Source organism: Pterocles gutturalis, unplaced genomic scaffold (genome assembly GCF_000699245.1).
Source record: "Pterocles gutturalis isolate BGI_N339 unplaced genomic scaffold, ASM69924v1 scaffold46436, whole genome shotgun sequence".
In the NCBI taxonomy this organism is placed as follows: Eukaryota; Metazoa; Chordata; class Aves; order Pterocliformes; family Pteroclidae; genus Pterocles; species Pterocles gutturalis.
Window position 1 is genome coordinate 1 of NW_010102174.1, and position 16,561 is coordinate 16,561.

At 38.7% G+C, this 16,561-nt stretch overlaps 1 protein-coding gene across 1 annotated transcript; it reads left to right on the plus strand.

Annotated features, from left to right (window-relative positions):
* The first annotated feature begins 396 nt into the window (after positions 1–396).
* Positions 397–15,167, plus strand: PPP2R3C (protein phosphatase 2, regulatory subunit B'', gamma). Its single transcript, XM_010085421.1, has 12 exons — positions 397–518; positions 1,671–1,775; positions 2,371–2,483; positions 3,273–3,370; positions 6,141–6,211; positions 6,946–7,078; positions 8,245–8,300; positions 8,374–8,449; positions 9,087–9,223; positions 10,894–11,031; positions 13,940–13,999; positions 14,727–15,167. Exons 1-12 carry the CDS (start codon positions 426–428, stop codon positions 14,913–14,915), a joined length of 1,269 nt encoding a protein of 422 aa, XP_010083723.1. The 5' UTR covers positions 397–425; the 3' UTR covers positions 14,916–15,167.
* Positions 15,168–16,561: the final 1,394 nt, after the last annotated feature.

Consider the following 16,561-nt stretch of genomic DNA (forward strand, 5'->3'; position numbering starts at 1 on the left):
TGATGCAGGCGTGTGGCGGTGTCCCCGTGTCACAGGGTGAAGGTGGCCGGACGCCGCGGCGTGCAGCAGGCCGGTCGGGATGGTTGCTGCCCTGCCGGCCCTGGCCGGGCGTCTGTTGCAGCCCGTGCCTGCAGCGGAGCGGGTGTCCGCCGTTACGGACAGAGGTGCTTTGTAAATAGTCAGGCTGAATATATACCCCACATACTCCCGTGTACATGTTCTGTACTTTACAGAATAGGTCTGTGCTCCATTCACTTCCACCTGATATTTGTGTTGCTAAACAGCATAGCTGTAGAAGCCTTAACATTAATTCCTTTTTTTCCAAGCTCCTTGTTACATTCAAGCTCTGTTTGGAGATACAACACGAAAATTCTTTTCTGTGTTAATCAGCTAAAAAGAGCGAACAAGAGCTAAAAGATGAAGAAATGGAGTTGTTCACAAAATATTACATGGAATGGAAAGGAGGAGGAAAATGTGGCAATACGTCGTATATGAACATACCACGATTTTACTACAGGGTAAGTGAGGTATCCAGATAACCTCCAACAAAAGGCTATTCTGTGTTATAAAAGAAGGTTGTGCATATTCAAAGGGACAGTTAAGCTTCAGAAGTTTAAGTAGATTGAAATCTGAATGTTGTGCATTGCTAAGCATATTTTTTTTGTTTTGTATAGTTTCAGCAGTTTTAAATGATTGCTAAGCATCTCACAAAAGGCCGTGAAACAGTTTGCTAATCAGGCAGCAGGCTTGGCTGTTTACTAAAGATAGGAAGTCCTCTTTCTCTTTCAGAAAACTTCCTGTTTTAACTAAATTTTGACATACCAGTGTTAGAAATACCTATCTTCCTTTTTTGACGTGATGGGATGCTGCTTCATGAAAATGGTGCAACTTTAGTCTTGCAGACTAAAGGTAGGGCTGTTGCTTGCATCATCCGGCAGAAATGCTTGGTACGGTAACTTATGTGTGAGATGAATCAGACTGTGATGGGGGAATATGGGAACCCAAGTTCAACATCTTGATATTGCTAGCACTTGTCAGCTGCTCAGCTGCTTCTAACCTTGCATGGTCCCATATTCCTTAGGATCATGAGTTTCTGCAGTTAAGTTCTCAAGTACGAGTACCTGTGTTTCATTTGGTGGATATGTGTGCAATAATCCAAGTTCTGCCAGTGCTGTATAGTTTTGCGTGTAAACATCAGCAGAACTTTTTCATACTAAGCATTCTCCCATCTGTTTTGTTGGCCAAAACAATTTTGGTAGACATTCACACTTTTGAGAGTCAGGCCTGCCACAGAATAGAAAGTGCTGCTCTCTCCCGAGTAAAAACACAGCAGTAAATGTCTTTTATGTGTGAGCCCTCCTATCTTGCAACTGTGGGAAAGTGCTTACTGGATGAGTCATCAGGTATGAGGTAAGTCTGTCTCTCATTTTAAAGATATCCTGCTTTAAGTAAGTATTTCAATATTGAAATAGTTTGAGACATTATGCAAGTAATAGCCTTGTAGAGGAAGCAGGAACCACACAGCATGCTGGTAGATAGCTCGTTATTATCTGTCAAGTAAACAGCTTCATCAGAGTGTGTGAGTCAGGACTACCTAAGAGTACTTGCTAGATATGTAGTCTTTGAAAGGTACTCTTGCACAGAAAACTAAAATGCCACGATGTTTCTAGCTGCCAGCTGAAGATGAAGTCTTGCTTCAGAAATTGAGAGAAGAATCTAGAGCAGTATTTCTGCAAAGAAAAAGTAGAGAGCTCTTGGATAATGAAGAGCTGCAGGTAAGCAAATACTTTCAGTATGTCCTGAATGGCTTCTGACAAGACTTCCTCTTTCTGCAGAGTTTGATTATCTCCTCTGTCCACAGAATCTTGTGGTAAGGTGCTTTGTGTTTGGGCACCTTGGCTGGTTGTGAAATACTAGCTAAAGCTGAAGTACTGTGTAGTCTTGGCCTGGTAATGTCAGTGTAAAGCTTCCTCATTATGATGTACATGAGGACTAAATCAATGGTTCCTGCTTTTCCAGCATATGCCAACAATTTCACTAGTGGGCTCATAAGAAGAAATAAGTTTTGTTTACATGTTGGTGAGAGAGACTCTGAAGATGATTGAGTTTACTGCAGTGCAAAGACAAAAGGGATGTGACCCTAGAAATCCTAGTGAGTGAGAGTGTGTGTGTGTGTGTGTGTTTTTAACAACCGTTTACAGCAGTGGAAATATCACTTGCTTGCTTTTCTGGCTGAACTGACAATATGTCCTGATTGAGACAAACTTGCAGCAAAACCACGTTTTTGCTGCATTTTGTAGATGCTCTCTCTTAAGCACATTGACATCTATAGAGAGATATCTTCTTAACCAAATACAAACACCTTTTAAGAATCTGTGGTTTCTACTGGACAAACATCAGACATCACCGATGATTGGTGAAGAAGCAATGATCAACTATGAGAACTTCTTGAAAGTTGGTGAAAAAGCTGGATCTAAATGCAAGTAAGGCTTTCTTCTCTTGTATATGCTTACTTTGGCTAAACTTAAGTGCTGCTGTAACTTTCCGTTGCTAAAGTAGGTGGAAACAGTTTAATGATGAGAAAAAACGTGTCCATGTAGTTATTGATGAGCTAGTTGCTTTGCATCCTTGCCCTACATCATGTGTATTGCCCTTCATCTCTGAGGGAACTTTTGATAGTGATGTCTGTAAGAGGGGCACTGCATCCTTTTGAAGAAGAAATTCTTATTTTTATCATGTTAGTGGCCAGTAAACAACGCATTTTTTTATTGTCTCCAGTGATATTGCCCAACCTTCCCAAATATCTTCTGATGGAAAATTTTCTACCAGATGTTGTCTCTACAGCATACAGTGAATATTCCTTCTTTGTGCTCCTGTTGGAAGCTGCTGTGCATGTAGCTTTGTGACTGAGTTTTGGGCAGAAGAAGATTAGTCAGTACTTGGCTGTTCCTTTTATGTGCATATCATTGTAGAAGTTTGGAAGGTACAAATGTACTAAACAGAAATTGAACGAAAGCTCTCAAAACTCCCTCATCAGTGATGAGTCTCATGAGAAGCAAAGGCAGCTGCTTTTTATTGAATTTACTGTTGTTATGTTGTAGGACCTCACTTGATGGGTGTAGTGTAGCAAATTAATGTCTTTGAATACACAGAACATATTCTGTATTGTTAAAATGGTATTTTAAAGTGTCTGTAAGTTTTGAATACTGTAACTGGATCTGTTGGTGCAGTGTAATCAGATGAATAGAAGTAGATTTGTGTTTGTTTTACAGGCAGTTCTTCACAGCTAAGATCTTTGCTAAATTACTCCATAATGATCCTTATGGGAGGATATCTATCATGCAGTTTTTCAATTATGTCATGCGAAAAGGTTAGTTGATGCATATTTTGTGTTAATGAGAAGTTGTTTTATTTTCAAGGCTATTTTTTATCTTCAACAGCAGTGAGAGCTAGCCCTTGATTGGTAATGCTGTTTTCCTGGAGGCTTGGAGTTTTTTTCCAGTTACTAGGAGGTGGGAGTTCACCCTGCCTCTGAAATCCTCTCCTCTTGGCCAGAGATATCCTTGATCTGTTTGTTTTATATATATATAGTGTCATTCAAATTTCCTTTATTCTGGCAGTACTGTGAAGAGTAGAACAGTAGTTATGTGGTGAGCGTGATCCTAACCACTGTGATCAAACTGTCTGGCAGATAGCTTTGTTTGCTGTTTTTCCTTCTACAGAGTGGTGTTATCTATGTTTTCTAACTGTGCTTGTCAAATATGCCAGTATGTTCTTGTGCTTGTCACTAGAGCCTTACCATATGTTCAGCTACTTTTATTAAAATTAACCACTTGGGATGAAAAATGCTTTTTTTTTAAATCTGTATTAGCTCTTGTTTAAAAAGATGAGGCTGGCTGGCAGAAAGGAAAGCTGCCTCATTGCCTTGTCCCCGGGCTACTGTGTTCTTAGGTCTGGTAGAGCCTTCAGGAGGGGAGAATGACACATTTCCCCAGAGCAGCTCAGCTTATTTAACTTAAAATCTCATGGTGCAAGGGATGAGACCTGTGTTGAGCAGGAAACCTGGTGAGTAGATGTGCAGAGTATGCAAGAAGGAAGCAATAGGCCCATTTGCAACAAACAGCAAAGCCAAAAAGCTGCAGGATAGGAGACTTGTGAAGAAGTCTGAAAATTGTATGCATTTCAAAAAGGCCTACCCAGATGGACACAATGGAGAGCTATTCCATTTCTTTCACCCAGAAGTTTTAAGTCTTGTGTATTTATGGTGATACCTTTTTTCTAAAAAAAAAGAAACAAAACAACCACAAAAACAAAAAACCCCAAAATAACAAAAAATCCCCAAACAAACAAAACCGAAGAACCCCACCTAGTTTAGAGACAGGAAGCCTTTTAGCATTTTGCATCTCAATCAGTTTTCATTTTCAAACTCTGGCCAACATAAGGTCCCATCATAGTCTTTGCTTGCAGGTCCCTCTCAGGTCAGTTGAATAAGGATTCTTGGTTTTGCTAGCTTACAGCATTGGAATGACCTAATAAAGTTAGCCCAGTAGCATGTCTGTGCAGTAGCTGAGATAATTTTTGTCTGTTGTGAGGCTATGAGGGCTAAAGACCAGACCAGGTATTAAAGGAAGAAAATAAATTCCTGTAGGGACTTTTTCAGTGAATGTTTTAGATTGGAATTAGTTATTTTCATCTGCACTTACTGCTAAATGTCCTTCAGTGTGGCCTGAAAGGAGGGAAAAGTAGCAGACAAGGAAGGGAGCTACTCCACAGCTGCTTGAGCTGATCCAAGTTAGGGCGGTCCCACATCTCGCTTTCTTTTTGCTCATGCAGCAAAGGGGTCAGCCTCCAGGGTGGTTCTGCAGCAAGGAAGAGGTTGTATCACCGTGAGCTTGAAACACCTTAAACTGTTGTGCCTCAGGTGTCTGATGGTATTTTCTAACCAGCTGAACTCATTAATGAGCTTTTGGGGTTTTCCTTTTATATGCTTGTTAAAGTTTTAGGAATAGCTGCATGTATTCACATACTTGTGCAAACATGCAGCATTGAGTCTTTCTCCTTCCTGCCTCCAGCTGGAGGATTTCCTACAGCTCATGGATTACAGCCTTTCTTCCCCTTTCTTAATGATCTACACAGTGCCTTTTGGGAGGGGCCGAGAGGGTGATGAAATTAATAACTGAAAAATGGTGACGCATTTGCCTAAGTGCCGTCTGCCTCTAGTACTGCTCCATCTTCAGGAGGAAAGGTGGTTGAGTCTGTTGACTTTGTCCAAACAAGTCAAGCCTAGTAAAAGTGTCTTGAGTCATTTCAGGGTGTATGATGCACACCTTTAAACTTCAGCCAACAAAGAAACAGCCTCACTGTACAACCTCTGTCATCTCTGAGTGATACTTAGGCCACCTTGACAAACACTTACCATGAAGAGAAGAATGTTTGTATGAAGCACAGCTCACATTTCGTAAGAGGAACTCTTAAACTGTTTCTTCATAAAATTGAAGTTAATTTTAATGTGGAGTGTGTGAATAATAGTTTTTATGTTTGATCTGTACTCCATCTCTGTTACTGTGCTTTAACAGCGGCCTCATGTGCATTGTCCGGTAGATTGCCTGATTAATGTGCCTTCTCATTGCAAAAATAGATGCTTGTGCTATTCTAATTCTCCTGTTGTAACTCAGAAGTGAGGTCAGGACCCTTGGCTGTAGCTGCAGTGTCTTGTGCTGCAGAAGGGGCTGTAGCAAACTGACAAGCAATCTGTATGCCACGTTGGACAGATTTTTTTAATGCAGTGAAAATGTGCTGCTATTCATATGTCTAGTTCAGTGAGAAAGAACAAATCCATATAATTCCATGTACCAGATAAAGTGTGGTATCTGCTCAGCCATTTCTCACATCTAATTATTGTAAGGCAGTCTTGGCCACAGCTTCTCATATATTGCCAGTGACTCTTACCAGCTCAGAGACTGAAACAGAGTTTCTAAGCAGGGCTGGTACATACCATCTCTTTGCTTAATTCTCAGAAAAATGGGGAATGAAGACGGGCACTTAACATCCAACAGTGCCTTGTGGCCTTTAGAATAACTTCAGATTTTGGTGAGGCCTCAAAAATGTTAGGTTTCTTGCATTTTTTTTCTGTTTTACAGTATGGCTTCATCAGACAAGAATAGGTCTCAGTTTATATGATGTGGCAGGACAAGGCTATCTCAGAGAATCAGTAAGTAAATTCTTGATTAACTTAATTTCTGTCTTTACTCAAATGACAGAGCATCAGAAAGGCTCAAATTTTCTTCCAGTCTTGTATCACAAAAGCTTATATCATAATCTAGATTTGGGGTGGGAAAATTTGTTTGGCTAAATAGCAATCTTTATATTCTAGAGACTTTGTGGTGAGAGTGCTGCTAGCCTTTTTAACATATGGGTAATTCTCCGAAAAAGAGATTGTAGATAACAAGGTCTCATGTCATTAGCACTTTACTAGTTTTAGTAGGGTATAGTAGAAATCACAAAAAAGAATGGCTAGAGTGGGCCTCAATGAATTATTCTCCTGTTCTAACAGGAGTTAATATTATAAAATAAATAAGAAGGTTCTTGTAACCGCTCTATTTAAAAAGATCTATTAAAGAATATTCAGCAGTAGGATAATCCAATTAGGAGTTGTGCATTGATATTTGAAAAAGGTACATTTGAGTGCATTTATATTTCCATGTAAATATCATATACTTTGGTAACATTCTGCTTTATTTATAGATTGTTTCAGTCATGGCATCACATATGCACGTATATGACCTAGGATTTCTTGCATAGAGACAGAAGCTTTTTTGCATGCTTTTGTGTTCTTCCCAGCATTGTTGCAGGATTGTATTTTTAACAAAGTATGCTTGAAAGCCAGGGCGGGATATAGCAAACGTGCAACAGTAGTGGTGTTTAAAGCTTGTGTTCTTTCTGCAGGATTTAGAAAACTATATTTTGGAACTCATCCCTACTTTGCCACAACTGGATGGTTTAGAAAAATCTTTTTACTCCTTCTATGTCTGCACAGCAGTTAGAAAGTTTTTCTTCTTTCTGGATCCTCTCAGAACAGGTAGGTCCATGTTTTCAAAATTCTAAATATGTGGGAGTATTTTCACTTTTAAAATGTTTCCACCAAAGCTACTTGTGTTTTCAATGTAATATGTAGTTGTCTATGTAGGCTTTCATTCAGCAATCTTGTATTTGAAGATTAATCTCCACTGAAGACCATGAGTCTTTATGTGGGTCTAATAATCTACTTCTACAGCTAATGAATTTTAATAGATACCCATCCTTTGTGGTATTATGGCGTTATCTCATAGAAATTGACAAATAAGATATTGTTTCATCCTAACGCATCATTAGCAGTAGCTAATTTTGTAAGTGTTTAGGGTGAATAGAAAACACAGCAACTAACAACAGAACTGCTTGGCAGAACATCCGCAGAGCTGTGGAAATGCCAAAGAATGTTTGTTGTGATGTGCTTCTCCTGTGATAAAATAACTATGATAAAACAACACAAACTCATTAGAAAAGGTTTGCGGTTATGGCTGCTAATCCTTATGACAGGTGTAGTTCACTCAGACAACAGTTTGCTTTTTTACCTGCCCTTCATTTAAGTCACAAACTGCATGTGTTTTCAAGATCTTGCTGTGCCACTCGAAGATGATGTGTGGGCAGTAGCCTCTGGCAGAGGTAATTACAAACAATTAGAGAGGGTGTGTGTGAAGTTAAAATGCCATTGTTTGCACAGCTCTCTGTGCAGTGTCTGCACACCAGTTAAAGCTATAAGTCAAAGTGAATTCTGACACCTTAGTTTTGTATCACATCTGTAGTTTCTGAAGATGTTAAAATATCACATGACTTAGGAAACACTATTATTCCAACAAATGTTTTAAGCATGTTTTCTTTGCGTTTTTTTTAATTTTACATTCTGAGTTGATGTTGAACACTCGCATTTTTTAAATCTAATTTTCTGGCTTTTACGGCTTCAGGATAACTCGTCTTCTGCCAGTATCAGCTAGTGTTGTTCAGTCATTTTAGAAGCTATTTTTGTTTTCTCTTAAATTGCAGCCTTATTCTTGATGTTGGTTTTGTTTGGTTTTGTTTTTTTTGAAAAAGCTTTTTTTTCTGTTCAGAATACTTTTTTCTTAAGTAGAACCATCTAGTTGAGAACAGTCAAAGGGATTATGTTGGCTGGATGACTGTTAAAATGTGTTTTTCCTTTTCTTGCTGCAGGGAAGATAAAGATACAGGATATTTTAGCTTGCAGCTTCCTAGATGACTTACTGGAGGTAAAGATCTTGTAGCATGTACTATTGTATTTTAATTTCCTCTTTCTGAATTCTAACTTTGTGTTTCACTTAGTTAAGGGATGAAGAACTTTCTAAAGAAAGTCAGGAAACAAACTGGTTTTCTGCTCCTTCTGCATTAAGAGTCTATGGTAGGTTCCTTTATATATGAACACTTTTTTTTTTGCCTCTTTTTTCTCCTCTAACTTGTATTACTTAGTCACATTCTTAGTGTTATTTTTCCTCTGTTTTTGTCTTTTAAATCTTACTAATAATGTGTCTTTTCAACTCCTGTAGCCATCCTTCCAGTATATCTTCCTGACTTTCCTCAGAGTTTCAGTTCTCCACTGTTGCTCTTTACCACGGTTTATCCTCTGCCATTTTGTGCTTATTGCACAAGGTGCAAGATTCCTCTCTAACATTCTCTTTTGACTGTTCTGTTCATGCTTTTGTTATCACCTTTAGCTCTTTTTTCATGCTTACAGCACATCTGTTTAAAATATTATTCTCTTGGCCTTCTTCTCCTTTCTCTGTTTACCCAGCCTTTACTTTTGAGCCATTACCTTAGATTAGAACTAGTAGCACCCCGCCCCACCCCAGCATGTTCTGTGCTTATTTGTGATGCTCTATGAGTATTATTGTGGATCTAGTATATTCCCACTTCACTGCATTAACTTTGTGATGAAAATTAAATCAATGTTTAATAACTGCTAAATTTATTTTCTCTGTTGAAACAGTTCTTTGCTGACACAGGGATATTATATTTTGCCCTCTATATCTCCTCCCTAGGCCAGTACTTAAACCTTGATAAAGATCACAATGGCATGCTCAGCAAAGAAGAACTGTCCCGATATGGAACAGGGACTCTGACCAACATATTTTTGGATCGTGTCTTTCAGGAATGCTTAACTTACGATGGTGAAATGGTAATCAATGTTTTCACATATGTTCACAATATAAAAGCTTTGGCTTGTTGAGATGGCAAATGTCTCATACTCCTTAATAAAGATACAGATTAGCTTGAGGTAAAGTAACTTCTGTTTATCATTGTGGACACAAATGACCATGCAGCAGGTTGGAAAATTAATTTTCTTAACAGCAAGGTGATCACAGTGTGGCTTAAAGACAAGTTGCTTGTTTTGAAAAGCAGAGGTGATATAAAATCCAGACAGCCTAGGATACAGCTTCTTGTAGATTCAATAACATAAAGTGCATGTTGAAAAAACGTATAGATGTAGCAAGTAGTTCCATATAATTCTTTAAAGAGAACCAAAGACAAGTAGCAGACTTGAAAGTAATGCAACTTAGCTAACCTGTCCACTTCTTCATGAAGACAACACTGTTTATTGTTGTAAGCTTTCCATAGCTGTGAAAAAGGGAAAGTCTTAACTAAATTACAGTGTAAAACCCCCTTATATCTGTATTTTGAAAGCTTTACTTAATGTGTTGCTACTCTTATTGTCTGAATTCAGATGGCTCAACTCTAAAAGTGATAAATTACAAATTCTCTATACAGTCCTGCTGCTGCCTTAGCAGTTTTTTTGTAGAATCACAGAATCTTTGAGGTCAGGAGAGATACTCTTAGTTGCTCTTTGCTGGACTTGCTACAGTAAGTCCATATCTTTCTTGTGTGGGGAAGACCAGAACAGGACCCAGTGCTCAGATGTAGTCTAAGCAGTGCTGAGTAGAGGAGAAAAATAACCTTCCTTGACTTCCCAGCAAAGCTCTTCCTAATGCAGCTCAGGATGCTGTCAGCAGCCTTTGCTGCAAGGGCATGTTGCTGGTGCGTGTTCCGTTTTCTTGCCTGTCGGGACTCCCAGGTCCATCTGTGCAAAGCTGCTTTCTCACTAGCCAGCCCCTAGCATCTACTGGTGCATGGGGTTATTCTTCCCTGGATGCAGGATTTTGCATTCCTTCTGTTGAACTTGATGAGGCTCTGACAGCCTGTTTTCCAGCTTGTCAAGCTCCCTCTTAATGGCAGCACAACACTCTGGTGTTTGAGGTAGACACAGTTATTATATACATAGAACTGAAGGATTTCTGTCCTTGTCACAACTACATCTTAATCGGGAAATGAAGAATCGGTACTAGTGAAAAATGAAAGTGTGATACATATTTGTGATGTCTACTAATGCTTCTACCACATGATCTGCGAAACTACCTACTCTGGTCTAAGGGTTATATACTTTAATTGGCCATACAGTTCACTGTTAGGTAACAGCAGGCTTACTGCCACTGCATGTTTGATTTGTAGCAATGAAAACGTTCTATATGGCTTTTCTTCACTAGTTGGGTACATTCATCAGTCTGAAGATATATTAAACATTGTTTAAAAGTATATATAGCATGTTTAATTTGGATTTATGCTTGGAATCCTGTTTTACCTCTAAAATGGCAGTATTTCTTATCGTCAACAGTCATTAAAAACTAATGTTTCTGCTCATGTTGGTGGTAGCAGCCATTTTCTATTTCATGTTGTCTTTTTCAGAAAATAGACTGATCCCCTACAATGAAATAGCTGCCAATTATAAAGTTCCTGCTTGCAAAATCAATTTAGAAAGAAGACTGTAATAAACATGATTGTATCTACTTTTAGGACTATAAAACCTACCTGGACTTTGTGCTTGCATTAGAAAACAGAAAGGAGCCTGCAGCTCTGCAATATATTTTCAAACTGCTTGATATAGAGAACAAAGGATACCTGAATGTCTTTTCCCTTAATTATTTCTTTAGGGTAAGTCTCTTTATACAGGTAGGCCATTTTCTGTGTTTATAGTGTTATAGCCTGTGTGCTTCTGCATGCAGATCTGCAGGGAATCGCTTTAAATTACCAGTACCCACTGGGAGACTAGCAACTACTTCTAAGAAGATTTAAAATATTAAAAAAAATAGCCTAAAACTTGGAAAGAATTCAGAAGGTATTTTCAGCATTTTATCTGCAATTGAAATTGACTGTTTTTATTTTGTTTAGGAAAAATATTTTTTTTAAATTAAATTGACCTAAAATTGCCTAATGATTCTGTATTAAAATCTCATATGATGGTTCTAATTGGTTATTGCCCATGGTTTTAATTTCCACTGTAATCCTAAAATTCAGTAGAAGAAATGAAAATAATGAAACGCATTGATGGGCTTGTACAGCTGTGAGATTTTTTCAGAGTATTGATTGCAAAAAGCTTGCATTTTTCGGATTCTGTATTTTTATCTGTTACTTCCAGAATAAAGTAAGCTTAAGGTTTTTTTAGTTGCTGTTAAAATTACCATAAGAGTTGTAAAGTCTTCCTTCAAATTGTGTTTTGTATGTGAGTGGTTTTTTGGGGGTTTTTTTCTGGCTTGTGGTGGTTTTGGGTTTGAGCGGGTGGATGTCTGTTTTGTCTAGATACCTGAGATACTAGATACCTGAGATATCCTGGAAAGAGGAATGTCATGTACTAAACCAGTACTTTTGCTGTGGATGGTTTAGGCTGAGTTATGAGTGTGATGCTTTTTTATGTACAGGATCCCTTCAGTGATATCTGTTCAGACACAGGGACAAGCACTTCAATTTTCTTTTTTTATTATTATTTTTATTTGTTTCTTTTTCTTTGTATTATAACTGTAAAAGTAAACATTGTCATTGTACTTAGCCATATGCTCAAAGCATGATGAACAAGGTACATACTTCATTCAGCTCATTAAGTAAAGCATTCAGGCCTGCTCAAGGCATAATCTTATATCCCTGTTACTTCTATATTGTTATAAGTCTCCAGTTGAACATGAAAATTGACCATATCATTTTGTAAAAATAAGACTTCTTATCTGGAAGACCTTTTCTAAAAAGGAAAGGATTTTTTTAGCAAACAAACAAAACCCTCAAAAAAATCCCACATTTTTTCTCCTTTTAGTGTCTTGGAACCATCAAATAATTTAGGGTGGAATGGACCTTAGGAGGTCACCTGCTCCTACCATCTGCTCAGAGCAGGGCCAGCTTCATGGTTAGGTCAAGTTGCTCAGGGCCTTGTCCAGGTGAGTGTTGGGTATCCTCAAGGAGGGAGACTCTGCAGCCTTTTTGGCCAACATGTTCCTGTGTCTGACTACCTTAACTGAGAAGACTTTTCTCCCCTTACCCTTTCTCCCATCTTTATCTAATTGGAATACCTCTTGCTGTAGTTGGTGTTCAGAGTCTCTTGTCCTTTCACTGTGTGTCTCCAAGAAGAGTCTGGGTGTGGTTTCTCTAAGCACTTGCTAGGTCGTTGAACATAGTAATTAGATTTCCCCCACCATCCCAGCCTTCTGTTCTCCAGGTGAATTAATCCCCATCTCGAGCCTCTCTCCTCAGCTGTGCTGTGCTTTAGCCCCCCAAGCATCCTGATAGCCCTCTAGAGGGTTCTCACTGGTTTGTCATTGTCTTATAAAGCTGAGTCCAAAGCTGTGAGGCTGCATGTGGAGTACTGTGTCCAAATGTTGAGTCAGGAGGAATAATCACTTCCCCAAACCTGCTAGCTATGCTTGTACTAGTGCAGCCCAGTATTATATCTGTATATATCTGCCTTCATCGCTGTAAGGGCACCCTGCAAATTCTTGTTCAGCTTGTGCCCTGAGACCTCCAGCACCTTTCCTGCCAAGCTGCTTCTAGCCAGCTGGCCCCTAGAGTGTACTGCTATTCTACAGTTATTCTGCTGCAGGTGCAGGCAGGATTTTTGCATGTGCCTTTTGAACCTCATTATGAACTTTGTTTAGTAGTTGTAGCTGTGTTGTATGCTTGATGGGCAACCATTGGGCCAGGACTGGGCAATAGTAAGGATCCTAGAGAAACTAAGCAATGACTCATCTTCTCTCCCTGATTTTGCAGCTCACCATTCCCACCACTTTCTCTGCTTCTGTTCACATGGCAGGAGGATTCGAGGAGGCCAGGGGCCATATCAACTGTCTGCACCTACAGAGGCTTTGCTGACAGAGCTGTGCTGACAGGGCTATGCAGCTTCTGATAGTGAAACAAACAGTTTTGTTAATAGTTGTTATTTGCAGGCAGAGGTTTGGTGATGCAGCTGTTTAAATAGCGCCACATTAAAAGAACTAATAGTAGGGAATACTATTTTGCTCAAAGTGGGAAATGCCTACTTATGGGATGAACTGGGAGAACCCTTCCGTGCATGGATGAATGCTCAAATAGACAAATACATCATCATCTCCCTCACATTATTATTTGATCAACCAGAATACAGGTTCCATCTTCAAAGTAATTAAAAGTGTGAGTAGCCACACTGCCTATCTGTCTGCTGGTTGGTCTTTTATAAAAAAAAAACTTTGTCAGAAACATGAACATTCTGTTTTGAGTGTTTTACTATTTTAAGCTTTGGGTGTTGAGTGATAATATTCAAGTGTCTATGTATCACATTTGCAGAGTGCTCTAACACTGGTCATAATGAAAGCTGGATTCTTATCATACTGATTAAGAACTGTGAACCTAGAGATACGCATCATTGATTATGCCTTAACTCACCCCTGCCTCACTTGTGGAAGAGAACTGATTGCAAGCTGTACAATGAGTGCTTTGTCACAGGGCAATACAGCTTAAGATGCAGAAGTATTATAAAAGGTTCATACAGTGTCAGTGTAATACTGCACTGAATATTCCTATTTTTTTGTTTGTTTGTTTCTAGGCTATTCAGGAACAAATGAAAATCCATGGACAAGAACCAGTTTCTTTTCAGGATGTCAAGGTTAGTTTTACTGAATAGAGTACTACATTAAATATTTGAATAAGCATTTCATAATTTACTTATGTTATATTGCAGTTTCTTGGTTGTTGTATATTTACTTGTAGAGTCACAGAGATGATCTTACTTGTCCTACTCATAGGTTTGAAGATGTCTTTCTGTTTAGCAGTTGCTGTCTAACAAATCTGGTATGCAACTGTTCTAGTAGTTTCCTTACTAATAGTCAAAGGTACCTGTTAAATACATGTTGCCGTGCCTTACACTTGAAGATACTTGGTATGTCTGTTTTATGATTCAGTGTCATCCCTTGGGGCAGGGAGAGGGAGACTGGTGACTAAAAAAAGACTGTCTATAAAAGTCTCTTTATTACTGCCTACTTTACAGTTAGTGGTTTTAGTGCTTAAAAAAAAATGAAAAATTACAAGAGCTTCTATAAAACTTAGCTCCTACAAGTGCACTGAGTTTCATGTTGCCACTTTGAGGCCAAAGCCTCCCCAGAAAAGCAACTTCTTATTTGAGATGCAGGAGCTGAGCAGGCTGCTACTATGTGTAGCCAGTTATTGTGCTTTGTATCTTAAATGGTTTGGAACTTAACAGCTTTTTTTGTAAATTGGTGTGGATGGCACTAGTTACCCAAAGACCATTCTGTGTATGGTATAAAGTAGCCATTATTCTGCTCATTAATGTGTGTGGGTTTTTTTTTTCCCCAATTTTGACTTTTCTTTCATAGGATGAAATCTTTGATATGGTAAAGCCTAAGGATCCTTACAAAATCTCCCTTCAAGACTTAATAAGTAGCAGTCAAGGAGACACTGTTACCAGCATTCTAATTGATCTGAATGGGTTCTGGACGTATGAGAACAGAGAGGTCCTTGTGGCAAGTGATAATGACAACACTGCTGATGTTGATGATACGTGACTTTGAACAGGACCAGACTGTATCCATAGAGATATCTCAACCTGATACACCAACTGTTGGAAGCTGGAAACATTCATTATCTGAATCAATGCCTCTTCCCTTTTACTTCCCTCCCCTTTTCCCCTTGCCCCCCCATATAATATACAATGTGGTACATACAGGAATTGTAGAACTAATCTCTGAAACAAAAAAAGGAAATGTGTAAGAGGTAAAAATTATCTTTTTTTTTTTAATAAATATTTTTGGACCTTTTCCCTATGTACCAAGACCTATTCTTATTTGAATATCTTCTTCTAGAATGTGAATTTATCCTGAAAGTAAGGATTGGTTCTTGTTACCTTCAGCACTGGCCTGTATCCACTCAGCCATCCCGAGCTTCCCACTGCATTCTATATGGCTTCCTCTAATGAAAACACTGGAGCATTCTGTTGTAAAGGCAAAAGTCTTCAGCAACAGGTAAAGAGCTTAGGTCTTTCTTCTGTACGTGTCCAGCTGTGTGTGTAATATAAAGGGTAAGTAAATAATTGTTGCACTGACTGAACAGCTACCTACTTCTTAAGAGGCTCATTAAGAGAAATAAAGTAGCTTTAGGTCTAGTTAAAACTAATCCAAACACTTGGCTTTCACCACTTTAACTTCCTGTGCAAGTATTTAATGTAATTTAACTTAATTATACAGCTATGCTACAGCAGTAGTTAAAGCAGTAAAAATCTTAACTCTTTAACAAAGCTGTAGAAATGTTTTAACTTTCAGATAAAGTTAGAATAGCTCCAGGCCAGAGGTGGTTGCAATCCTGCACTATTTATTAGCTTGAGGTAGTGGTGAACACATTGAGTACGTCAACAAGTACTCCATAAGCTTGTAAGGAGGGGGCTAGGGAGGTAGTATGGTATCTTGAATTTCAGTGCTTGAATATTCCACCAGGATGTGTGACTCAACAGAAAACAGCAAACAGGCACACCGTCACAGGCATAGTGTCAAAGACCACACCCTTTTAAAGGAAAAGCCATAGCCAACTTCTGGTTCAAAAATAATATTAAATATAAAATAACCAATTAATGCATTTACAGAAAAATTAAACCATTATGAAAGTAACCGCTTTCATACAATTTGCAAAAAACTGAAGGAAGGATTAAGTTAAGGCACAGTAAGTAATACAGTATTTTATACAGATAAATTTAAACTCAGGCAGTGAGAGCATTTCTTATGTAACAGATAGGGAGAGGAAAAAAAACCAATGCAACTGACATCAGTTTCTGACATCCTTCAGCTGTAAAGGTTTTACTCTTGAGCTAGGTGAGGCTTTCTATCTTTGACAGTATAGCTGGTTTTCTGTGTATTCCCCAGGTGTTGAACCAAGCTCTCCCTTGGAGCTGTTCAGGGCTAAGGAATGATTTTTACACAGCTGTCATCACCCTTTGTCTTACCATTCAAAAAGAGGCAAAGAGCAGAGCATTGAAACAGTTCAAATAGAACTGATGATTGAATCCTCCTCAGAAAATTTTTCTCCAATGCTGGAGTGCCAACATCAGATGAGAGGAGAAGGAATTTGTGCTCTACAGGTCAGTAGTTCAGTTAGAGGGGGTGTCTGAAATACATACCTGAACTCTGGAAACTAATAGCCAAGTTACATGGCCTCTGATGGT